General features: G+C 51.2%; 1 protein-coding gene across 1 annotated transcript in view; it reads right to left on the bottom strand.

Annotated features, from left to right (window-relative positions):
* Positions 1 to 22,754, bottom strand: part of LOC103610372 (protein FAM71B-like) — a 29,172-nt gene that overhangs the window by 496 nt on the left and 5,922 nt on the right. Inside the window, exons 3-5 of the mRNA XM_008594554.1 lie at positions 13,787 to 14,064; positions 716 to 780; positions 155 to 250 (exon numbers count right to left, since the gene is read on the bottom strand). Coding sequence (XP_008592776.1) covers positions 155 to 250; positions 716 to 780; positions 13,787 to 14,064 — 439 coding nt within the window. The remainder of the gene's footprint in view (positions 1 to 154; positions 251 to 715; positions 781 to 13,786; positions 14,065 to 22,754) is intronic.

Genomic DNA, 22,754 nt, shown 5'->3' with positions numbered 1-22,754 from the left:
ACCAATCAGTTCTGCAGAGGACATCAGCTGCATGTCCTCTAATTCAAGTCAATTCTGATACCATCTATCTGGAGATAGCGTCAGATGCACCCCCTGAACCCAGAAGGGAGACTTTTCCTACTGGAAAAAGAGCCCCACTTTCTGGGAAGCTGACCCATCTGTGCCCAAGGTCCCTCGCTTGTCTTACCTTCAGCTTGGCCTGGATTTCGCGGGCTTTGCGACGAGCCAGCACCTGGATGTGGCTGGAGACCTGTGCAGGGAGAGAGGGCTCCTGTCCTACCTCCCAGACAGCCTGTGCTCCCCATCCTGGCCCCCCGGCCCTCATCCCTCCACAGCCCTCAGTCCACATCTGTGGGTGGATGGAATGAATGAATGAATGAGGCAGTCAATTGGTGGGCCCTCAGTCCTGCCTTGTCCAGCTACTTTAGAGTTTGGCGATATTTCAAAAGTGCAGTGCCAATGCTGTCTGTTCTAGTGTCCTGGAGAAGGATGGGGAAGGGGCTGCTGTCCCCCTAGGAAGGTGAGGGGTCTCCTCTTAGGTGATGGCAGCAGGGACCCCAGGGAAACTGTGACACACCCAACAGAGACAACCCATCCTGAGCTGTCCCACCCTGGGAGCCCACACTTGGTCCTGGGGAGGGCCCAGCTCACCCTGGGAGCAGGCTGGTGCCAGAGTACCTGCCCCTGGGATCCATGCCTGTCTCCCAGGGCCCACCTGCTTCCTGGTGCGGGTCTTCCCTGTCCGGAGCTTGATGTAGCGGGCAATCAGCTCATTTCGACCTGCAGAGACACCAACAGCCTCTCAGCGGGAGGAGAAAGACAAACAGCTGGGAGGTGGGGAGGGTCCCTTCCCCTGGGGAGCCCTTCCCTCACTCTGCCCACCTTGAGTGGGGACTTGGGGTGAGAATCTTGCAAGCTCTCTCCTTCCCTCCCAGGATCACAGTAACTTCCAGCAGCAAGAGGAAGCTAAGGCCTCAATGAGGCGACTGGTAACCTGAGAACAAGGAGGTTACAGGGCCCAAGGGTGCTGGCCTCTTACAGCCTGGGGAGCCCTTGAAAGCCTCCCTTGACACCCCAGCATCACTCCTCACTTGTGCTGGCCACCACCCACCTCTGCTCCACCTTCTCAGAGCCTTCTGCACAGCTGGGAGGCCCCAGGGACACACCTGACCCTCGCCCCTCCCTATGGGAGGGGCCACCACCTCTGTGAATGGGGAGGATCTCACAAGACGTCTTGTCCCTTCTATGGGCTGCGGTGGGACTGGGAGACGTAAGTGCTGAGACACTGCATGTCTCCAGAGGAGGCCTGAGCCCCTGAACTCAAATGAGATCGTGAAGAGAGGAGTCCACACAATGGGTCCAGCGCCAGCTACAGACAAAGGCGTGTTCAGAGGACGAGGGGTCAGCTGAGCCTGCAGTTGGACCTCGACCACTGGACAGTATGAGACCATACAGAAGAGCACGGGGTAGGGGAGAGGGAGGGCAAAAGGTTTGAGTGGGGCAGCCTCACCTCTCTGAGGCCAGAGGGCATTGTGGCCAGCCTGCCCTGTCCCACTGAGCCTGGAGGGAGTGTGGCTGTCTGCGTGAGGAGCTGCTGGTGCAGGGGGAGGTAAGATGCGTGGGCTGTCTGCCACCTGGGTTGAAACCAGAGCGCACCGCCAAGGCAAGCTGGCTCCCCAGCTGAACTTTCCCCACTGCCAAGGCTGAATTAAGAGGCCACTCTCAAAAAGTCCCATCTGCCTAAAAGATTGGCTGGCCTGGGAGCCTGGCCTGTCTGTGTCAGAGGAAGGAGAGAGGTGAGAATCAGACTCTAGGGACAATGCCTGTGGGCCAGTCTATACCTAAAACTGGGAGTCCAGCAAGATGTCTCTTCTCAAAGCTTTCTAGGGAGAGGCATTCCACAGGCTCCATGGGCAGTCCAATGCACGCTCAACAGCTCTACCCCAGGTCTAACTGGAGGCACTCCTGCTGCAGCTATGAAATGCAAGAGGGTCTACGTGGGTCATCACCAGCGGGTTACTGAGAAAGAACCACAGAACTGAGAACCAGGGAGCCAGGCTACAGCCATGCCGCTCCACAAACGAGCTAAAGGACCTTGGCAAGTCACTTCCCTCTGTGGACCTTTGCCCAGCCTTCTCTTCTTCAATCTAGCTCCTTTGTGGCTTTTCCTCCATACCTTCCAACCACATTTTTACAGACTTAGGAAACAGAGCATAACTTTGGCTCAAAGATAACACTTTGTGGCTTGGTTTCCTTTTCTGTAAAATGAACATATTCTAGGCCCAAGTAAGTGGTTGAGCTCAGAGACTAGTGCAGGGGCAGGGAAATGGGAGGGGAGAAGGTTCCTGAGAGCCAGGAGGTGGTTTCCAGTGGTTGAGTTGAGGAGTCTCGGGGTTGGTAGTAGGATAGCTGGAGCAATGGGGAAGGCAGAGGATGCTTTGGTCTGGGGGGACCTCGGTGACCACCCAGGGTACAGTTCTTGTGTTAGTCCTCCGGCCCACACCTTGCACACAGGTAGCAGCTTATCAGTTATCTGTATCTGCCTTTCCCTGTTAAACTCTCAGCACCTCAAAGGAAAAAACTGCACTTGTATGTAAGTCTGCATCTCCAATACCTGACACCTGTTTGTTGAATGAATGAATGGATGAGTCTGGCACGGATCTACCTTCAAAGCACATCCAGAATTCAGCCACTTCTGACCACCCCGCCCGCCATGGTCCCAGTTCCCATCCTCTCGGACCCGGACCACAACTACTCCCCATCTACTCTCAACACAGCAGCCGTGGGGATCCTATTAAAACTCAAAAGCCCTCCAGCGGCTTCCCATCTCCCTTGGACTGAGAGTGTCCAAGTCCCTACAATGACCTAGAAGCCCCTGAACAATCGGTCCACCCCTCCCCAGCTCAGTCGCCTCTCTGATCTCAACCATACCACCGTTCCAGCCTCCTTGCTGTTCCTGGACCACGCGCCTCACTCCCCACTCTGAGCCTACGTGCTTCCAGTTTCTCTGCCAGGGGGAGACTCTGCTCCAAGCCCCACAGGGCTCACCCCACAACCTCCTTCATTCCTGGGGAAGCAGGGAGGCTGCTGTCTTGGGGAGGTGTTCCCTGACTGCCCCCCGAGAACTGAGACCACACCTCGCCCTCCCGCTTCTCTCCACAGCACCTTCTGACACACTGTAAAGCCCATGTTTTGAGTACTGTCTAGCCCCATCCCCATCAGAAGGGAAGCTCCAGGAAAACAGGGATCTTTGTCTGTTTATTCACTTATGTATACTCAGCACCTAGGAAACTGCCTGGAAAGGTAGTCTGTGGATAAATACTTGTTAAATGAACGATGAGGGGATGAGCAGTGAGATGCTGATCAGACAAAGAAGGGAATTAAATAAATGCAAATAACATTTTACTCCTGATTAGTTCAACATAATTTTTGAAGTGCTTTCTTACCCTGCTCTCATGGGAGCTTTTCTTTACATGAGCAAATCCAGAATTTTGAGGGGTCTGAGGCATTTAAAAATTGGGAGGCTCTCTTTGAAAAGAAGAGGAAAAAGTACAAATAAAGAGTAAAAAAAAAAAAAATTAAATTAGGTAAAAAACTTTTGGGGGTGATGAATATGTTCCCTGTCTTGAAGGCTGTGCTGGCTTTACAGGTGTATATATCTGTCAAACTTAACAAATTTCTACTCTAAGTATATACAGTTTATCATCTGTCAATCATACTTTAATATAGCTGCTTTAAAAACTAAGTTTAAGGACTTGGAAGGGGCCCCTATGGAAGGAGGTTCTGAAGCATAAGCCTCATTAACTTCACAGTAAATCAAACTTCTCCCTACAGTAGGCAGGTCTTTATACATATTTGCCAGAAAATCGCACCTTGATCTATCACCAACAGATCTAGGATTAACTGCCCAGGTCTGTCCCTTCGCTCAGCTGCACACATATGGCACCGTGCTGACTCAGAGCAGGTGCCTGGCCCAGGGGGGTGCCTGGCCCGGGTGGGTGAGGGTGGGGAGCCTGGCCTGGGGTGGGGCGAGGTGCTCAGTGAACAGAAACTCCGCTCACAGACCAGGCAGGCCCTGCCCCCTAACACAGGCTGCTCCCTCTGCAGCACATGGGAGGCAGCAGAGGGAGGCGTCTGCCCACCACTGGCTGAGACCCTTACTCCAGACATCACAGAGGACTCAGCATCCTGTGCAAGGAGCCCCAGCCCGGCCCACACTGTCTTTGCCTCTGCTACAGGGCTCAGAGGTGCTGCTCGAAAGGCCATCTTAGCTCTGGGCAAGAAGCCAGTGGTAGTGGGGGTAGGACAGGAGCCAGACACAAGGGGCCTAAGGCTCGCTCAGCTGTCTTGGTATTTTTTTTCTTGTGTATAGTTATGGGGTACAAGGTGATGTTATGATATATGTATACAATGCAGAATGATTAAATTAAACATAGCCATCACCTCAAATACTTCCCATTTTTCATGGTGAGAATATATGAAATTTACTCTCTTAGCAATTCTGAAATATACACTACTGTTAACTATAGTCACCGTTCCGTGCAGTAGGTCTCAAAAACTTACTCGTCGGGTCCAACTGAAATTCTCTACCCTTTGACCAACACCTCCCCACTCCCCTCGCCAGCCTCTGGGGAGCACTGGCTGCTCTGTTCTTCCTTCTGCAGGCTCCGTCTTTAGATTCCATCTGGAAGGAAGCTCCACAGCATTCACATAGCGTAACGTCCCCCAGGTTTGTGTTTTTTCAGGTTGTGCTTCCTGCCCTTGTCTTGGGAGCCTCACCTCCTCTCCCTCGCTGGCTCCGCTCAGACCATCCAGCCCCCTTCTGCTCATCAGAGGTGATGCCAGCACTTGAGAACTCCCCTACAGGTGGGAGTGAGGGGCCGAGCCGAGGGGAACCAAGCAGCTTCCTTCCTGCCACCAGGGTCCTCCAGAGGTCACTCGGGCCATTCCACTGCCTCCAGGCCAGCTGGTGTTTAATCCAGCCTTCATAACAGAGGGAACTGGTGCGGTCTCTTTCTCTCTTGTAACATGCTAACAATGAACAATGAACACTGTGCCAAAAACTGCACACCTCATCTGCACCAGCGCCTGCACGAACGCACATACGTATGCTGCCAGAGCTCTAATTGCATTCACCCTGTCAATCTTCACAGCAGCTCTGTACAGCAGGTACTACCATGTCCTTGCTACAGGCAGGGAAGCTGAGGCACAGAAAAGTTTACAAACTTGTTCAGGATTGCAGGCTAGCAGGTAGTTGAGCTTCAAGTCCATGCATTCTGGCTGTAGAGCCTCTCTATTAATTATTGCACAGTATTGCTTCTATTGAACACAGGATTGGAAGCCACCTCTCCTAGAGGCAGGGGCTGGGCCAGGTGACCCCTTGAGGTCCCATCTAGCTGAGGAAGAAGAAACTGCAACCCAGACAGAGGAAATGACTTGTTCAGTCACACGGCTTGCTAGTGTCCCAGGCACCTGAAGAACACAGTTTTCTAAGGCCACCCCAGTGTTGCGCAACTATGACACCATGGCTGTGTTTCCACGGGTGCCCTCCCCTGGCTGGGCTGAGTTTCCTCTGCAAGGGACCACTCTGCTCCTCCCCTTTGGATCGATCCCCCCGATTCTCTGGGTCTCTGCATGAAGAAGTCCTTGGTGACGTCTGACTGCCCCTCACCCTGACCAGGTCCTGGAGGGAGAATGGGCTCTGGACTAGGAGCCTGTGCAGCTGTTTCCTCTCATGGATAGTGGTACCCAGAGCCGGAGAGGCCACTGTGCCCTGGATGATATAGAAACCAGGAAGCACACAGTCAGGGGCAGGAGCAGAAGGAAGCAGGGAGCATGGGCCCAGAGACAGAGCACCGGAACCACAGGCAAGGCCAGCAAAGAAGAGCCGCGGCAGCACGACACGTGTGGGACATCAGGTGAGTTAGTGGGAGGGGAAGAGACCTGTGTCCTCGTCCCAGCTCTACCACTAGCTGCATCACTGTTGGCCCTTGCCCCTCCAGGGGTTGCGATCACAGGCTGGGAAGCAGGAGGCCAGCCTGGACCTTGGGGGAGGCCAGTGGGGCAGCTGGGCATTGCAATGTGACAGGTGGCCCCAGCCAACCCCAGAGAGAGCCCGGGTAGGGCTGGGAAGGACGCCCCTGCCAGAAGGTGCGCCCATCTGTCAGAGGACATGTGTCCAACCACCCCCGGCTCACACAGCTCATATCCATGGCCCCACCCCACCACAGCGAGGACTGCTGAGGCAGAAAGGGGAGCCACGGCCTAACCCGAGGCCGGGGCTGGAGCACTCCTGATGCCGGGTCCACACAGAACCACCGCCATCGCCTCACCCCACAGCCAGCCAGGCTCTCTCTTGGTCGCACATGACCACTCAGACTGATACCGCATCCACCACATCCCGTCTGGGGCAGGTTGCTCCCTCTGTGTGGGTTCCCCTCTCTCCTCACCAGCCTCCCTCTATGCCATAAACACATCAAATGTAAATAACATCAAAGGTAAATAACGCACCTGTCTCTTAGCAGAAGGCCTGCGAACTCAGCTGTTACTGGTAATATTGCTAATAAGGCCCTGCTATGATTGATGGTCTTAGCTTTCAAAATTGCAAAGGGCTGAGAATCTGAGGGCATGAGCCCCTACCCAAGAGGAGACAGAGCTGCGCGTGGAGATCTTTGGGTCACCGGAGGCCCCACGTGGGAATGAGCCCTTTCTGTGAGCTCCTGCAGGATGGCCTGGGGGGTCTCTGTACAGGGATCGAATGAAGCTATAAACACCTGGGGCTGGAGGAGGAGAAACTACTCACAGAAGCCCAAGAAGGCAGCGACTGGGCTGACACCCGAGTTGTTACCACCACTGTCCCTGCAGGGCTCTGAGACCTCTGGTGAAAACCTAACCAGCCTCCAGGCCACAGCCCCAAGAAGCTTGCCCTGATCTCCACCCAAGTGGAGATCCCACCGTCACACCCTGGTAGATGGGGTCTGTGCCATTCTCCCGGCCCTTGTCACCTGAAGTCACCTGAGCCCTTGTTCACCCCCTCACTAAGCTGGGAGCTCCTTGAGGGTAGAGAACATGTTCCATTCAGCTCTACATGCCCTGTGCTGGGCAAATGGTACCGATTACATGTTCTCATCCCTACAGCAACACTAGAAGGTGGTGTCTTATTCCAATAAGCGCATGAAACGATATTCCACCAACATCAATAATCATTAGGAAATGCAAATCAAAACCACAAGATACCACTTTACAGCCACTAGGATGATAATTATCAAAAAAATGGAAAGTAAGTGTTGGCAAGGATGTGGAGAAACTGGAACACCTGCGCAGCGCTGGCGGGGGTGCAGAGAGCAGCGGCCGCTGTACAAATTAGTCGGGCAGCTCCTCAAAAAGCTAAACACAGGGACCATATGAGCTAGCTCTTAGGTTCCCAAAAGAATCGAAAGCAGGGACTCAAACAGATACTTGTAAACGAATGTTCACTGTGGCATTATTCACAATCACCAAAAGGTGGAAACAACCCAGATGTCTATCCACAGATGTGTGAATAAACAAAATGTGGCACATCCGTACAACGGAACACCATTCAGCCATAAAAAGGAATGAAATTCTGACACGTGTTACAACATGGTTGAACCCTGAAAGCTCTACGCTAAGTAAGCCAGACACCAAATGACAAATATTGTATGATTCCACTTTTAATGAGATTCCTAAAATATGCAAATTCATAGAGACAGAAAATAGAACAGAGGTCACCTAGGACAGGAGGTTAGCGGGGAAGAGGAAGTTATTTTTTAATGGTACAGGGTTTCAGTTTGGGGTGATGAGAAGGTTCTGGAAAGGAACAGAAGTGACAGCAGCACAACAATCTGAATGTCCTAATGCCACTGAATTGTATACAGAAAAATGGTTTAAAGGGTTAATTTTATGTGATGTATATTTTCCCAAAATAAAATGAGTAAATAAAACCAAAACAAACCCCAAAAGGCAGCAGTATTATTATCCCCGTTTTATACATGAGGAAAGTGGAGCTCAGAAAGGTTAAATGACTTGCCCAAGGCCACACCAGCTCTCAGGGGCAGAGAGCAGATTTGAAGCTAGGCTCACGTCTTCAGGCCCCCAGAAGCATGAAGTCAGGGCCATAGGCCATAAAGGGGAACATGGAAAGAGTTGCAAGCCCACAGGGTGACAAAGCCAAGGACAGTAGAGAATCCAAGGAACAGTCCATGGAGAGGAAGCCGGGTGCAGGAGAAGCTCAGGGGAGGCTCTCTGACCTCTGTCCCACACCTCACTGAAAAGAGCCATGCCCCAGCTCTAGCCCAGACTCTGCCTCTTCTTAGCTGTGTGACTCATCTATAAAATGAGGGATCCCTTCACCTCTGACAGTCTGTTACAATAGTACTTTGCTCAGATGCTCCACTGGGGACTCCCAAGCCCACATGCAAAGTCCTACTTCTAGGCCAATGCTCACTCTCTCTGCCCCTGCCTGGAGTATCACCCTCCTCTACAAGGCTCAAGCTCTCCATCCCTCAAGAAAATTTCCAGATAACCCAGCCCTCTGGTCCTGGCTGTATATAGCACAGTGCCTGCCTGGGTGCTGCTCACCTTTCCAAAGATGTTTCTCCTGCCTCCCCCATTAGACCATGAAGTCGTGCAGATAAGAGAACACACGGCCCTCAGCCTGGCCTGGCTCACAGCAGACGGGCACTTAAGAAGGACTGACTGGCTGCGAGAAGGATGGCAAGGCTGGGACACAGGGGAAGAGAGGCAGAGAGACGCAGGGAAGGAGAGAGGCAGAGAGACTCGGAAGTCCAAGAGCAGCCTCCAGGAAGGTGAGAGGCAGGGGGGGCAGAAGGCACGATGCAGAGGAGGACTCGGAGCCAGCCCAGGAAGCAGGAGGGAGAAAGAGGCCCACACAGCGCCAGGCTGAGCTGCGAGGATGGGGGGAGGCAGAGACGTCACTCAGCTCTCACCTGCCACCGCCTGCACACAGGGCCAGTGGCTGCCTGGCCAAAGGAGGTCAGAGTGACCAGCGCTGGCAGTGCCAGGGAAGGGTCACACAGTGACAGGGCAAAAATGAAGGCTAGCACTGGGCCAGGAGCCGGCCCAGGAGAGGCGAGAGATGCTCAAGGGGAGAGCCAGAGCCAACAAGCGGGGTGACTCAGCTGGGAATAACAGGTGTTAACGTGTTATGCTGCTCTGCATGTCATCTGCATGTCTGCCTGGCCCTGGTCAGCATGTCCTACACTGGGTGTGCCATGGCCCAGGCTGGGAGCAGGCCTGATCCCAGTCCTCAAAGAGCTAAGGCCAGGTTCCTAGGCCCAGAATCCTCCTCTCAGCCCAACCAGGTTGGCCCACTTGGAAAACAACTGGGGGCCTCTGGACGTTGGGAAGCAGGGGGAATGTAAAGACCAGGGCTCTTGGAGATACTGGAAGCCGGGTGGGGGCTCGGGATGGGGCTGCAGTACACAGAGCACGGGAAGAGCAGGTCTCCAGGGGAAGCAAAGAAGACAGGGCAGCAGCCAGAGAGAGATAAGGTCTGAGTCAGCTGGGGCCCATCCCACACACTGGGGGTGAGCTCAGAGCTATCTATACCTCTCAGCTGGACGCTCAGCTCTGCTGAGAGCCTCGCCACCAACTCCCTGTGCAGCCCTGCCTTGGCTCAGCCTCAGGGACTGGGAAGAAGCAATGGGGATAAGCCAGTGTCTGGACCTAGCAGGACCCACACTCGCACAGGACAGGTGCTGTGGGGGCTGGGTGAGTCAGCAGACACCGCAGGGCAGCTGCCAGCTCCTGCCCGGGGCCTGCCCCAACTGGAGCCTGGGCCAAGCAGAAGGTGAGGAGCAAGGCCACTCAGGGTGAGGGGAGTGCCATGCTTGCAGGCAGGACGGCTGGGTTCTAGCCCTGCTCACCACTTACGACTTGAGAGACTCTGGGAGAAACTCTTGGCTTCTCTGAGCTTCCCCCCAAACTCACTGAAGCTTAATCCCCACTGTGACAGTGTTAAGAGGGTGGGAAGTCCTTTTATGGTAATTGAAAGGTGGGGACTTAAGAGGTGGCGAGACTGTGGGGACCATGCTCTAGTGAGTGCATCCATCCACTGATGGTTTCAAGGTGGTCCTGGGTGTGGTTCTGACGGCTTAGTAAGGAGAGGAAATGAGGAACTTGGCTCTCTCCTGCTCAGCCACTCACCAAGTGACACCCTGCGTCTCTGTGGAGACCACCAAGAACAAGGCTCTCACCAGACGTGTTCCCTGGCCTTTGGACTTCGAGCCTCTGCAACTGTAAGGAATTTTATTTCTTTACACATTACCCAGTTTCAGGTATTGTGCTATTAACAACAGACGTGGACTAACACAGTCCATTTCCACACGTGCGAGCAGACACTGTAACTCCTCCCTCCTTGAAAGCACAGAAGGGAGCGGATGTCCAAGGCCACCGGGAGCTCTGGAATCTTCGCAAGCACAGTGAAGAGGCTCCTAGCCACTGCCCCTGTCCTCTGCCTTACTCCCCGGCCCTCCTCAAGGTGACCCGCACCTGTGCCCCTCCTTGTCTCTCAGCACAGTGAAGGACAGCAGCCTGTGGGGACGCCAACATAGCCAGGACAGTTGGACAAACGTCATTCACCCTGCCTCCCCCACTCAGCAGCTTCCCTCCTACCAAAGAGAATCCCAACCCGAGGCCTGCCACAGATCCACAGCCTTGCGCTTGCCCCCAGCCTGACCTGGTCACAGTGGGCCAGTGACCTCCGATAAAGTCTCTTAACCCCAATAGCTTTATAGGTGAAGTTGGGATAGAAATATCTACCTATAGGGCCGGCCCGGTGGCACACTGGATAAGTGCGCTGCTTGGGAGGTGCGGCGGCGCTCCCACCCGAGGGTTCGGATCCCACATACAGACCGGTTCCCGCCCGCTGGCTGAGCGAGGCGCGGGGGCAACACCGAGGGTTGCGATCCCGTTGCCGGTCCCCGGTCCGGTACGGGGGCAACACTGAGGGTTGCGATCCGTTGCTGGACACGGAAAAAAAGACAAAAGACAAAAAAAAAAAGAAATATCTACCTATAGCTACAAAGTAAAACTAAGCATCCACCCAAATGTCCCTTGACAGATGAATGGATAAACAAAGTGTGTTATGTCCCTGTGATGGACTATCACTCAGCCTTAAACAGGAAGGAAATTATGACACATACTGCAACGTGGATGAACCCTGAGGACATTATGCTAAGTGAAACAAGCCAGTCATAAAAGGACAAATACTGTGTGATTCCACTTATGGGAGGTACCTGGTGTTGTGGGGCTAACAGCAAGGGGTCTGCGTAGGGGAAAGACAGTGAGAATGGGGAATTGTTGTTTAAGGGGTACAGAGTTTCAGTCTGGGACGATAAAAAATTTCCAGAGATAAATGGTGGTGACAGTTGTATAATAATGCGAATGTAGTTAATGTCACTAAATTGTAAACTTTAAAATTATGTTTAAAATGGTAAATTTTATGTTATATATATTTTCTCACACACACACACACAAAAACCCAAAACAAAAAAGCAAGCAGCCGAAGCCCCTGGCCCACAGTGGCACTCAAATAAATGTCTGTGGATTTTGCCCCTTCTGGCATCTCCACGGGGCCATCTGCACACTCCCGCAGCACCCCCAACTCCCAGCCTCTGCTGAATACATGTTCCCACTTACGTCTACCGGACCACCTGTCCCTTTAAAGCACACAGACGTGTCCTGCAAAGCATCCAGTGCACACACCATGGCTCCCAGCCAGGGACCTGGCACAGCTCTCCAGCCAAACAGCCTCCCCTCCCTGCACCCCCTTGCCCCTTCTCACCTTCACACCTAAGCTCCCAATCAACACCCATCCCTTCACCAAAGCAATGGGAGGAGCCAAGGTTCCCAGAGGCTGTTCCACCACCAGCGAAATGGGGGTAGCCTAGGTGAGGCACCCAGCCCCACACGTGGCACACCCAGGTGCTTCACACTCAGCTGTCTCCCCACGAAGCTTCCCCCAGGACTAAAGTAAGAAGCCATCGAGCGGGAAGTGGTCAGAGCAAGGGTGACACAGGGGCCAAGCAGAAGTCAGAGACTGTGGGAACTGAGCAGAGCCACAGAGGCGGGCGGGTGAGAGAGGAGACAGTTTTAACTGGTGACCGAGGAGCAGACCCAGGTCTACTCAGAAGGACCTTGCTTTCCCAACCAGCGGAGGACAGGGGAGGAATCACGGTGGCCTTGCAGGGAAGGCTACAGGTAAAGGGTGACGTAGGAGGGCTGAGAGCTGTTATTCCCTGGGCCAAGAACAAACTGGATTGGAATTTAGGCTTCAGGCAGAATGGTGTTGAATGATGTCCCCCAAATTCATGTCCACCCAGAACATCAGCATGTGACCTTATTTGGAAATAGGGTCTTTGCAGGTGGAATTGGTTAAGATAAGGTCACACTGGACTAAGGTGGGCCCTGAATCCAATGACTGGTGTCCTTATAAGGAGAGAAGAGGACACACAGAGACAAGCACAGGGAAGGCAGCCTTGGGGTGGCGAAGTGAGAGACTGAAAGATGAGGCCGCAGGCCGCGAAGCGCCGAGGATCACCAGCGGCCACCAGAGGTGAGGCGGGTGTGGAACAGACTACTCTCCCTCAGAGTCCCCAGAGGGAACCAACCCTGCTCACACCTGGATTTCTGACTTCTGGCTTCCTGAACTGTGAGAATACATTTCTGTTTTTTTAAGCCATCCCATTTGTGGTGATTTGTTACAGCCGCCCTAGGAAACTAATACAGTCACACACACAGTCCTTTCAACAGCTGTCAAAGCACCTGTGCTGGGCACGGAAGAACCTGAATGGAACCTCCAGGGGACGACTGGCTGCGGCTACCTTGCGGGGAGCCGGGCACGGGTCTCTGTTGTCTCTGATTCCAGCCAGTTCTAGATCCCTCAGGCCCCCTGGCTCTCACCCCAAGACCACTGTTTTGAGGTGGGGGTCCTGCGGGACTTTCCAATGGGAATGGAAGCCTGGCTGGGGCCTCCCAACAGCTGTTCAGTTTTTGTCCTTGTACTTTTCCAGATGCCCTCTCTTCCATTCAGAAGTCAACACTGCCCCACGCAGACTGCTAGGTCCTTCCAGCACGGCTGCCAAACACAGGGCCTCCGTGTGTTCTGTACCCTCATCACAGAGAGCAGGCCGTGTCGGATCACCCCCAGGGCTGGCCCTTTTCTGAGTGGACGGTCACAGCACTGTGCGGGCCTCACTCCCGGGGCACTCTCCAGCGTGCTGGGCTTAGTTACATGCACGCTCACCTTCCCCCGCACTGTAATGAGCAGAGACTGATCTGCTGCCCCCACAGCTGGCACACGGCGGGCTCAGCAAACGTTTACTGCATGAATGACTGAGTGAATGAATGAAAGAGGGGATGAGTCCAGTCCAGAAGGAGTCCCCCTTCACAGCCACGGTGGGTAGCCTAGAGATCAGGCACTGCCTGGGGGACTACTCATGGATTCTCCCCATCTGCTCTGAAGAGACGCTCTACCCCACCCAGTGTCCCCTTTTCTGGATTTTCCACTACCACAGCTTCTCAGGCCCCAGGCCTCACCCTCCACACCCACTCAAAGGCTCAGATGCCCCCGTCCCTTGGGAACCCAGGACAGAAGAAAGCAGTGCCCACCTGGTAGAAGCCCCAGGATGTCGTTCCCGTATTTGGCGGGGACCCCTAGGCTACCGTGTCCAGCCCCTTGCCCCAGCTTTATTTCCAGGACTGCGCCACGCTCAAGGGCCTGGGCCCAGCCCGGCAGGCTCCTTACCGTACATCTTGCCCTCGTCCGACAGGATGATCTTGCGCCGGCCACAGGGCGGGTAGATGGCCAGGGCCTCCTGGAAGCTCTGCTCGATGTCAGGGCTCCACACACCCTCCGCATCGTTGTCGATGGGCTTGTCCAGTGCCTGACTGCCCCCAGAGACACTGCTCCCCTCGGGGGAGTTAGGAGAGCTCCACTCGTTAGAGGTAATGGTGCCGGCCTTGCCCTCCAAGGCTCCGCTTGGAGGAGCGCCCGTTGGACCTATCAGGGCAGAAAACATGGCACTGGTGAGAAGCAGAACTGTGTGGACCATGGGACACGGGTATCCTAGGGGTGCCAGAGCCACACCAGCGCTCAGGGTGGAACGGCGAAGTGAAAGGTCTGCGAGGTGGGAGGCCCTGCCACCCGGACAGGTCTCTCCCCTCTGCAGCCCTCGACTTCCCATCTGCCAACTGAGCACGACAACCCAGGCACCCTGATCACTGCTCTAAGAACCCAGACGAGGTCTGAGGAGCAGGAGACGGGCACCAAGGGCAGAGGAGGTTCTAACAGTAAATCAATACTGGGCACAGGGTACAAGATACCCACACTGCTGGTGGGACAGTTAACTGGCGCAGGCGCGATGGAAAACAGTGCAGCAATTCCTCAGAAAATGAAGAGAGCTATCACGTGACCCTGCAATCCCACGTCTCAGTACGTGTCCAGAACTGAAAGCAGGTCTCGAAGAGATGTCTGCACACGCATGTTCACAGCAGCGTTAGTCACAGTACAAACGGTGGGAGCATCGCAGGAGTCCAGCGATGGATGGACAGATGGCAATGCATGGTTCATACACACAATGGAGTCCTATCCTTTTTTTTTTTTTTTTTTGTCTTTTTCGTGACTGGTAAGGGGATCACTATCCTTGGTGTGGTGTCGCCCACACTGCGCTCAGCCAGTGAGCGCACCGGCCAGTCCTATATAGGATCCGAACCCGTGGCGGGAGCGTCGCTGTGCTCCCAGCGCCGCACTCTCCCAAGTGCGCCATGGGGCCGGCCCCCCTATCCACTTTAAAAAGGAGGAGATCATGCCACATGCTAAACATGGATGAACCTTGAGGACATCATGCTAAGTGAAATAAGCCAGTCACACACATGAAAATGCTATACGGTTCCATGGACATGAGGTATCTTTCTTTCTCGAATAACCTCTTTATTAATTTTTAAACAATTAACTTTTTCTAAATATTTTGATGCTTATTACATACCTAACAAATAAAAGACACATTAATTTATTAAATAATAAACATATAAATAAATATACATGTTCTTTCTCATATTTCAAATCCTTGTTTAGGTCAATAATCATTTTTTTTTTTGTCTTTTTTCGTGTCCGGCAACGGATCGCAACCCTCAGTGTCACGCCCGCACCAGACCGGGACCGAAAAACGGGATCGCAACCCTCGGTGCCGCACCCGCACCTCGCTCAGCCAGCGAGCGGGAACCAGTCTGCATGTGGGATCCGAACCCTCGGCGAGAGCGCCGCCGCGCTCCCAAGCGGCGCACTGTAGCAGTGCGCCACCAGGCTGGCCCTCAATAATCATTTTAAATGCAATTATATAATACTTTTTAATCTGATAGTTCAAATATCTGTAGTTCTTGGGGTTTCTAGTCCCATTGAATCTTGATCATAGTGGATTCTTTTCTTATATATGTTGGAATTTTCTTTCTTTCTTTTTTTTTTGTGGCTTGTGCAGGGTCTGAACCCTTGCTTTGGTTATAAGTTCTTAGGAAAGACAATTCTTTTTTATGCCCAGAAATTAGGCCATGACAGAACACCTCTGTCCTATTCTAGTGTTTCTCTGAGGATCTGGGTGTAGTTCCCAGTCTCAGCCTCGCTGCATGTCTCAGCACTAAGGTCTCATCTGAGTGGTCATGAAAGCCCAGTTGCTTCCTTGCTATGGTAAGCCGCACCCGCTTCTGGGGCTGCTGTAGTAACAGCTCACTGCCCTGCCTTAGTGTTCTCTCATCTGGGGCCTCTAGGGGTTTCTTTACTTTCTTTTGAAATCAACTATGCATTTTAAAGTGTATTTGTTGCATTGTATCTATCATTTCTAAATTTCTTTGACAGAGTAAGAGTTTTAAAATCATCTTCTCTAAAATAAATAAAACTAAAATAAAGTCATCTCATCTACTATATTGCCAGAAATTGAAATCGACTACTTTTTTAAGAAGTTTGTTTAAAGATACAGAAAAATGTTTCAATGTTCACAAAAGAATTAAGACCAGAATTTGTATAGAGAATAAGCAAGTTTCCTCCAGATTGAGTGATACCCCACCCCAGGCAAACTTTCACGGAAACTTATTTTAACAGCCACAGAGAGGACAGCCAACTTGTGCTGCATTAACAGGGGCCAGGACCGTGAAGCACCGAGAACAAGACCCAGCTGCACTTGCTGTGAGTCCTCATCAGCAGGCAGGGTTTCTGTGAATTTCGCTATTTTAGTTACCTCATATACCCATAAATATGTACAATTATTATGTGTCAATTAAAAAACAAATGAAAATAAAAATAAAGTTTAAGAAAATTATAATCATTGACTACATTTATCAAATAATAAAATAAAATAATAAATATATAAATAATTTTATGAAAAATTCAAAGCAGACTGATAAAAGAACCAAATCAAACATTTAGAAATAAACATTTTAGTCAATGAAATTAAAAAAGAAAGCTGGCCTGTTAGCTCAGTTCATTAGAGCACAGCCTTTATAAGACCAAGGTCACAGGTTTGGATCTCCACACCAGCCAGCTGCTAAAAAGAACAAAAACAAAAACTTAGTGGTTGGGATTAACAGCAGATTAGATACAGCTAGAGAAAGGAGTAACAACCTAGAAGACAGACCTGAGGACATTACCCAGATACATATTTTTTAAACGATTATAGGGCTGGCTGGTTAGCTCAATTGGTTAGAGTGCCGTGTTGGAGCACCAAGGTCAAGGATTCAGATCCTTATATCAGCCAGCCACCAAAAAAAATTTTTTATAAAAAGGGCAAGGAGAACAGAATAAGGCAGTTCAACACACTTCTAATTAAAATTCCAGAAAAAGGGCTGGCCCGTGGCTCACTCGGGAGAGTGTGGTGCTGATAACACCAAAGTCACGGGTTCGGATCCCATATAGGGATGGCCGGTTGGCTCACTGGGTGAGCGTGGTACTGACAACACCAAGTCAAGGGTTAAGATCCCCTTACCGGTCATCTTTTCAAAAAAAAAAAAAAATTCCAGAAAAAGAGAATATAGAAGATGAAGTAAAGCAACATTTGAAGGCATAACGGCAGGAAATTTTCCAGAATTGATGAAAGAAATGAGTACTCCAATTCATAAACAATAATGAATCCTAATCAAGATAAATTCAAATAAAATAAACACATTGTAGGGAAACTGTAGAATACCAAATACATAGAGATTTTTAAAAGCATCCAGAGTGAAAAAGAACAGATTACCTACAAAGGAACGACTATGAAATTGATGAGGACCTCTCAACAGTAACACGAGAAAACCTAAAATAACATCTCCAAATTCTGAAAGAAAATAACCATCGGCCTAGAATTTAAAACACAACCAAAATATCATTCAACAGTGAAAGATGTAGAAAATTTACCACTAACAGATCCTCACTGAAAAAAAAACAGCAAAGGAGGTATTTGAAAAAACAAAGGTGGAACTGATATGAAAAGACAACATTTCTCACACGGAATGGTAAGCAAAGTAACTGGTAAAAATATGAGTAAATCTGAACAATACTATCTGTACACAAACAATAACAATGATGGTGACTAGTTTAATTTGGCCACGCAACACACACGCGCATGCGTGCAGAAAAATGTTTCTGAGTCATAAATTCAGAAGAGACTTTGATAAAATTCAAGACCCATTCACAATAAAAAGAACTCTTAACAAATTGCTAGAAACAAAAGAGAACTTCCTTAATCTGATAGTGTGATATTTGTTCCAAAAACCTATACAACAAATATCGCATTTAATGATGAACACTAGAAATCAAACGCTTAAAGTCAAGAATATAAAGGATGCTCACTTTAGACACCTGTGCTCACAATGTGACAGAAGTCGTAGCCACCACAGTGGGACAGGAAAAGGAGAACTGGAGAGAAGTAATCTGTTAGTATCTTCAGGAAACATGACAGAAGATGGAAAACATTCCACAAATTATGAGAACTTCTAAGAGAGTTCAGCAACATCAATATATCAAAGTCAATTATATTGTCTTATACCAGGACAATGTAATTTCAGGCAGTGTCAGGCAATGTAATTTCAAAAAATACTCCTTTTAGAAACCAAAGACATAATTTATCTAGTGATAAATCTAATAAAATACAAGACTTTTACAAAGAAAATTATAACTACTTTGAAAGATATAAACTAGCTGTGAGAATACAGGAACAAAAACAAGTGTTTTTTCTATTCTCTCACTCAACAACAAGCAACACAGAAGACCTCTGTGACCTCTGGTCACCAGGAAGTGTATGGGGATTTCTCCCCAACAACAACCAATCAGTTCTGCAGAGGACATCAGCTGCATGTCCTCTGATTCCAGTCAATTCTGATACCATCTACCTGGTGACAGCGTCAGATCGCATAGGCTGAGGGCTCAGTGCCCCCCACTTCCGATGCCAAGCCCCAGGTTCTTTTACCTGTGCTTCTGACCGACCAGCTATAAATCAGGGTTCCCACGACACTCTCCATGGGTTCAAGTAATTTGCTACAGTGGCTCACAAAACTCAGGGAAACGCTTTACTTACAGGTTTATTTAAAGGATATTAGAAGGGATACCGATAAAGAGATGCACAGGGCCAGGGAAAAGGGTGCGGAGTTTCCATGCCCTCTCTGGGTGCACCACCCCCCACGAACCTCCCCGTGCTCAGCTACCAGGAAGCTCTCCAAACTCGGTCCTTTGGGGGTTTTATCAAAGCTTCATTATGTAGACATGATTGATTAAATCACTGGCCACTGGTTAGGAACCTAACCTGCAGCCCTTTCCCCTCCCAGGAGGATGGGGTGGGGCTGAAAGTCCCAACCCTCTAATCCTGCCTTGGTCTTTCCCGTGACCTGCCCCAATCCTGAAGCTACCTAGGTGCTGCCAGCCACCAGTCAACATCAGCATACAAAAGGACACTTGCCACTTTGAAGATTTCAAGAATTTTAGGAGTAGTGTGCCACGAAATATGAACGAAGAGCAAACAAATATTTCACATTATCACCATGCCTAAATAAATGGAGAGAAACAGTATTCACGGATGTGAAAACAATATCATACAGATGTTGAATCTCTAGAAATAAATCATAAATTCAAGGAAATTATGACCAAAATTCCACAAGGTTTTCCACTGAAAGAAAGTGAGCCGAGATGTCGGGTACCATTCAAGCTTTATTAAAGAAAGAAATCTGCCGGGCTGTGCTCAAAGTAGCAGGCAGCCCAGGGCTGCCCTGAAAATGGGGGACAGCACCAGGTGTGGGGATGGTAGAGCTTATATTGGTATGTTGGTGCCAAGAGCTGGGCGATGTAATTCAGGGGGTGGGGCTGAGTTAGGTCATGGGTGTGGAAAGTTCTGCGCATGCAGAAATGCTGAAAGTTTCATTTTCTCCAAAACCAAGAGACTTTTTGTGAGAGAGAACGGGGGAGGGGAGGGGAGGAGGTGGGCGGCGCCGTTTTGTACTTGGGCTTGTCTAAGATGGCGCTGGTTATGTTGCAAATCTATTATCCACAAAACTTAACGAGCTGATTTTCAAAATACACGGAAGCGCCAAACGATCCTCAAGCTGTCAGCTCACGGGCTCTCGCTCCTGCACACTCCCTCGGCTTCATATTTTGCCAGACTCCTTCCATAAATGTCTTCCTCAGGGTTCGGACCTGACCCACCTCTCTAAACCCTACCCGGACTCCCTGGGGATGCCCTCCCCTGACGTCCACTTCCACTGTATGTTTTTAACCCCCAAGTCCGTATATTTTTCCTGAGGCGCGGGCCTATATAGCAGCTGCCGACCAGACACCTCCACTCAGATTTACAAGGCTGTGCTCTAACCAACTGAGCTACCAGCCAGCCCTCTACCCCTGTCTTTCCACAACCTAGCCCCCAACTCCCAGTAATTACTGGCCTCCTTGGCCACACTTTAGCCACCTTGAGAACAGGGATGTCTCTACCAAGTCATGGGTGCACTGCACAGTGCTGGTGAACGAAGAATGAGCCAATGAATGGATGGTTGGAAAGTGTTCTTCGTGGAGTGATGACTCCTCTGCGGGGAGAATGAACTGTGCTGTGCTTAGTTTCAGGAAAAGAAAGAAACACTCAATAAATGTCTGGATTTTGGCACAAGAGACAGAGAGCTTGAATTATATGAACTGGGATTTATTTTGGATGCCTGTAAAATGAAAGTGTGACGTGTGGCAATCTAGAGACTGGTTTTGGTTCCAGTTCCACAACCAACCGTGTGACCATGCACAAATCTCTTCATTTCCAAATCCCTTCATTTTTCTGGGCCTGTTTGTCTGTCTGTGAAATGAGGGGGTTGCTCTCGTGGGGACCTAAGCCCTTTCTAGCAGTCCGTGGCTCATACTCTCCACCCAGACCCTCTGCTTCTCCAGTGGCCTCTAAACATGCCTTGCAGACTTTCACCCGTGGCTTTGCTCAGAGAAGTCTGGGGGACTGCTCTGCTGTGGAGAGATATCCCATGTGACAGCCACTAAGATAAGAAGTTACACAGTACAGAACTCAACACAGTCAGTGCTCAAAAGAACTATTTATTGTCATGATCATTATTATTAAGCTGAAAATGATGCCTCAAACGGAAGGTCTAAAGCCCTAAACAGACCTGACAGGTACATATACTTCAAGCCCTAAAACCTAATATTAGCTAATTAATAACAGCAATACCTAAGGCCTCAAAGTCCTGGCTTTAACCTTGATTTTCTTCTGGGACCTGACACAAAGTGAAGACGTAAACTCCGAGGCAGGTGAAGGGTGCTGTGGAGGCCAAGATTAGGAGAGATGGGGAGGCGGGCAGCACCTCCCTGCCCTGCCCCTCTCAGAGCTCCCCTTCCTTCACCCGAGCCGAGCTGGGCTGGCCCAGTGAAAGGAGCACGGTCAGTCCCTGCAGAAGTTGGGCCCGGGGCAGCCCAGGAGGACACCGGACCTGGGGGTACAGGAGACTCCTCATGCCACACTCTGACCCACGAGTGGGGTTTTCTAAGAACCTGCAGTCCACGTCCCAAGACTGGGTCTGTCCCAGGGAAAGCAGGGCAGCAGATCACCCAAGGCCCTGGGCCACAGGACTCGGTACCAAAAGGGAGTTGCCTGCAGCCCTGTGTGGTCCTGCTGCTCCTGGTCCACCCGACCACTGGCCAGCCCCGCCCACGCCCACAGCCCCAGGCCTGGCAGCTGCTGGCCCCCACCAGGCGAACCTCCCACGTGCCCTGCCCTGCAGCCTATAGAGCAGAGGGTAAGCCGACACCGGCCCAGAAAGGGACCCCTGCCTCCTCCCCATCCACATGTGCTCCTCAGTGACTCTTGAGGGTCTGCCAGGGTAGGAGTTTGGTGGGGGGGACAGATGGCACCATTGAGCCTGGGCCATGTGCCATGGACAGAGGGATAAAAATAATCTCTGGCTTGGCTCTCAGGTCCTGGCCCAGGGGCCTCCAGCTCTGCCCGGCCCCACCCAAGCCTCCAGATGGCCTACCCAGGGCAACCCCAAGCCCAGACCACATGCTGCTCTAGCCCAGGGCACACAGATGCTGCTTACTCAGGAATTTTCAGAAGAATCAGGAATTTTCAAAAGAATCAGGAATTTATGGATTTTTATTGAGATCTTTCTAATAGAACAATAAGCTCCTCCAAAAACACTCTCAGGAGAGGAAGGGACTCACAATCCCCAGGTATAAGTGGAGAAGCCAAGACTCAGGGAGGGCAGACAATTTGCCCCAAGAAAGTGGCAAACCAGACTTCAGACCCCAAAGTCCTCCCTTAGCCTGGTAATCTTGCGCTCTCAAAGCCCACGTTTCAGCAGCCTTCCAAGACCCTCAGTGACCTCTAAGCCCTGCCTAAATCCCCCTATCCTCTAGAGTCTGCAGCACACAATCAATGTGTGACGAGGCCTGGTCCTGTAAAGTGATGTCCCCTGTGTTCACCTGCTTCCCCGACTTGAGTACAAGATCAGCACCCTCCGCCACGCCTGGCTCCACGCTGGGCATTTAGGTAGCGGAAGTCAACTTAGGAGCTGACTCCTCCACTGACACCTTTCCTCACTCAGTCCAGAACAATCTACTGCTCATTTCCTCCACCCCAACATCCTAACTCTCTGCGGTCAACATGTTAAAACCAACGCCCCATGCTCCCCAACCCCAGGGTGGAAGTGACGGAGACTGAAGCTCAGAAAGTTTACGTCTGGCCTGCTGTCATCGGAGAGACAGGGCTAGACAATCAGGAGAGGGACTGAGTCTCCCAGTCACAAGGACAGAAATGGTTCCCTCTGCCCTTCGCCACCCCCGCTGATNAAAAGAAAACCCGCCCTAATCTTCCAGATACACGAGTCTCAGAGGTATAACGATGTAGGGGGCCAAGAGATTGGCTAATGTCTCCTTCAGCCTCAACCCAGCGCAGGAATCCTTCTTCAGGCTGGTGGGCTTATCTGCAAGGCTTGGTTACCAAGGCCAGGGGAGTGCTTTGCCCCAGGCCTACACGGCTGTGGTTAGTGAACATCTACATTGGAGGGAACGTGGGTCCTCCCCACCCAGCACGTATCAGAGCAGAGAAGAAAACGGCTGCTCCCATCACCGCCCCGGTTCATCCCAGCTGGACTGGGCCCAACTGTGCCAGTGCCGTGAGGTGCTGCACCTGCTGAAGCAGAAGCAGGTATAAGCCACCGCTGCAGGGCTGGCCAGGTGGCTCAGCTGGTTATAGCACAGTGTTATGACACCAAGG

The sequence above is a fragment of the Galeopterus variegatus genome, unplaced genomic scaffold (genome assembly GCF_000696425.1).
Source record: "Galeopterus variegatus unplaced genomic scaffold, G_variegatus-3.0.2 Scaffold11031, whole genome shotgun sequence".
In the NCBI taxonomy this organism is placed as follows: Eukaryota; Metazoa; Chordata; class Mammalia; order Dermoptera; family Cynocephalidae; genus Galeopterus; species Galeopterus variegatus.
Note: the sequence above shows the minus strand (reverse complement) of the source record. Positions and strands in the feature narration are given on the sequence as shown.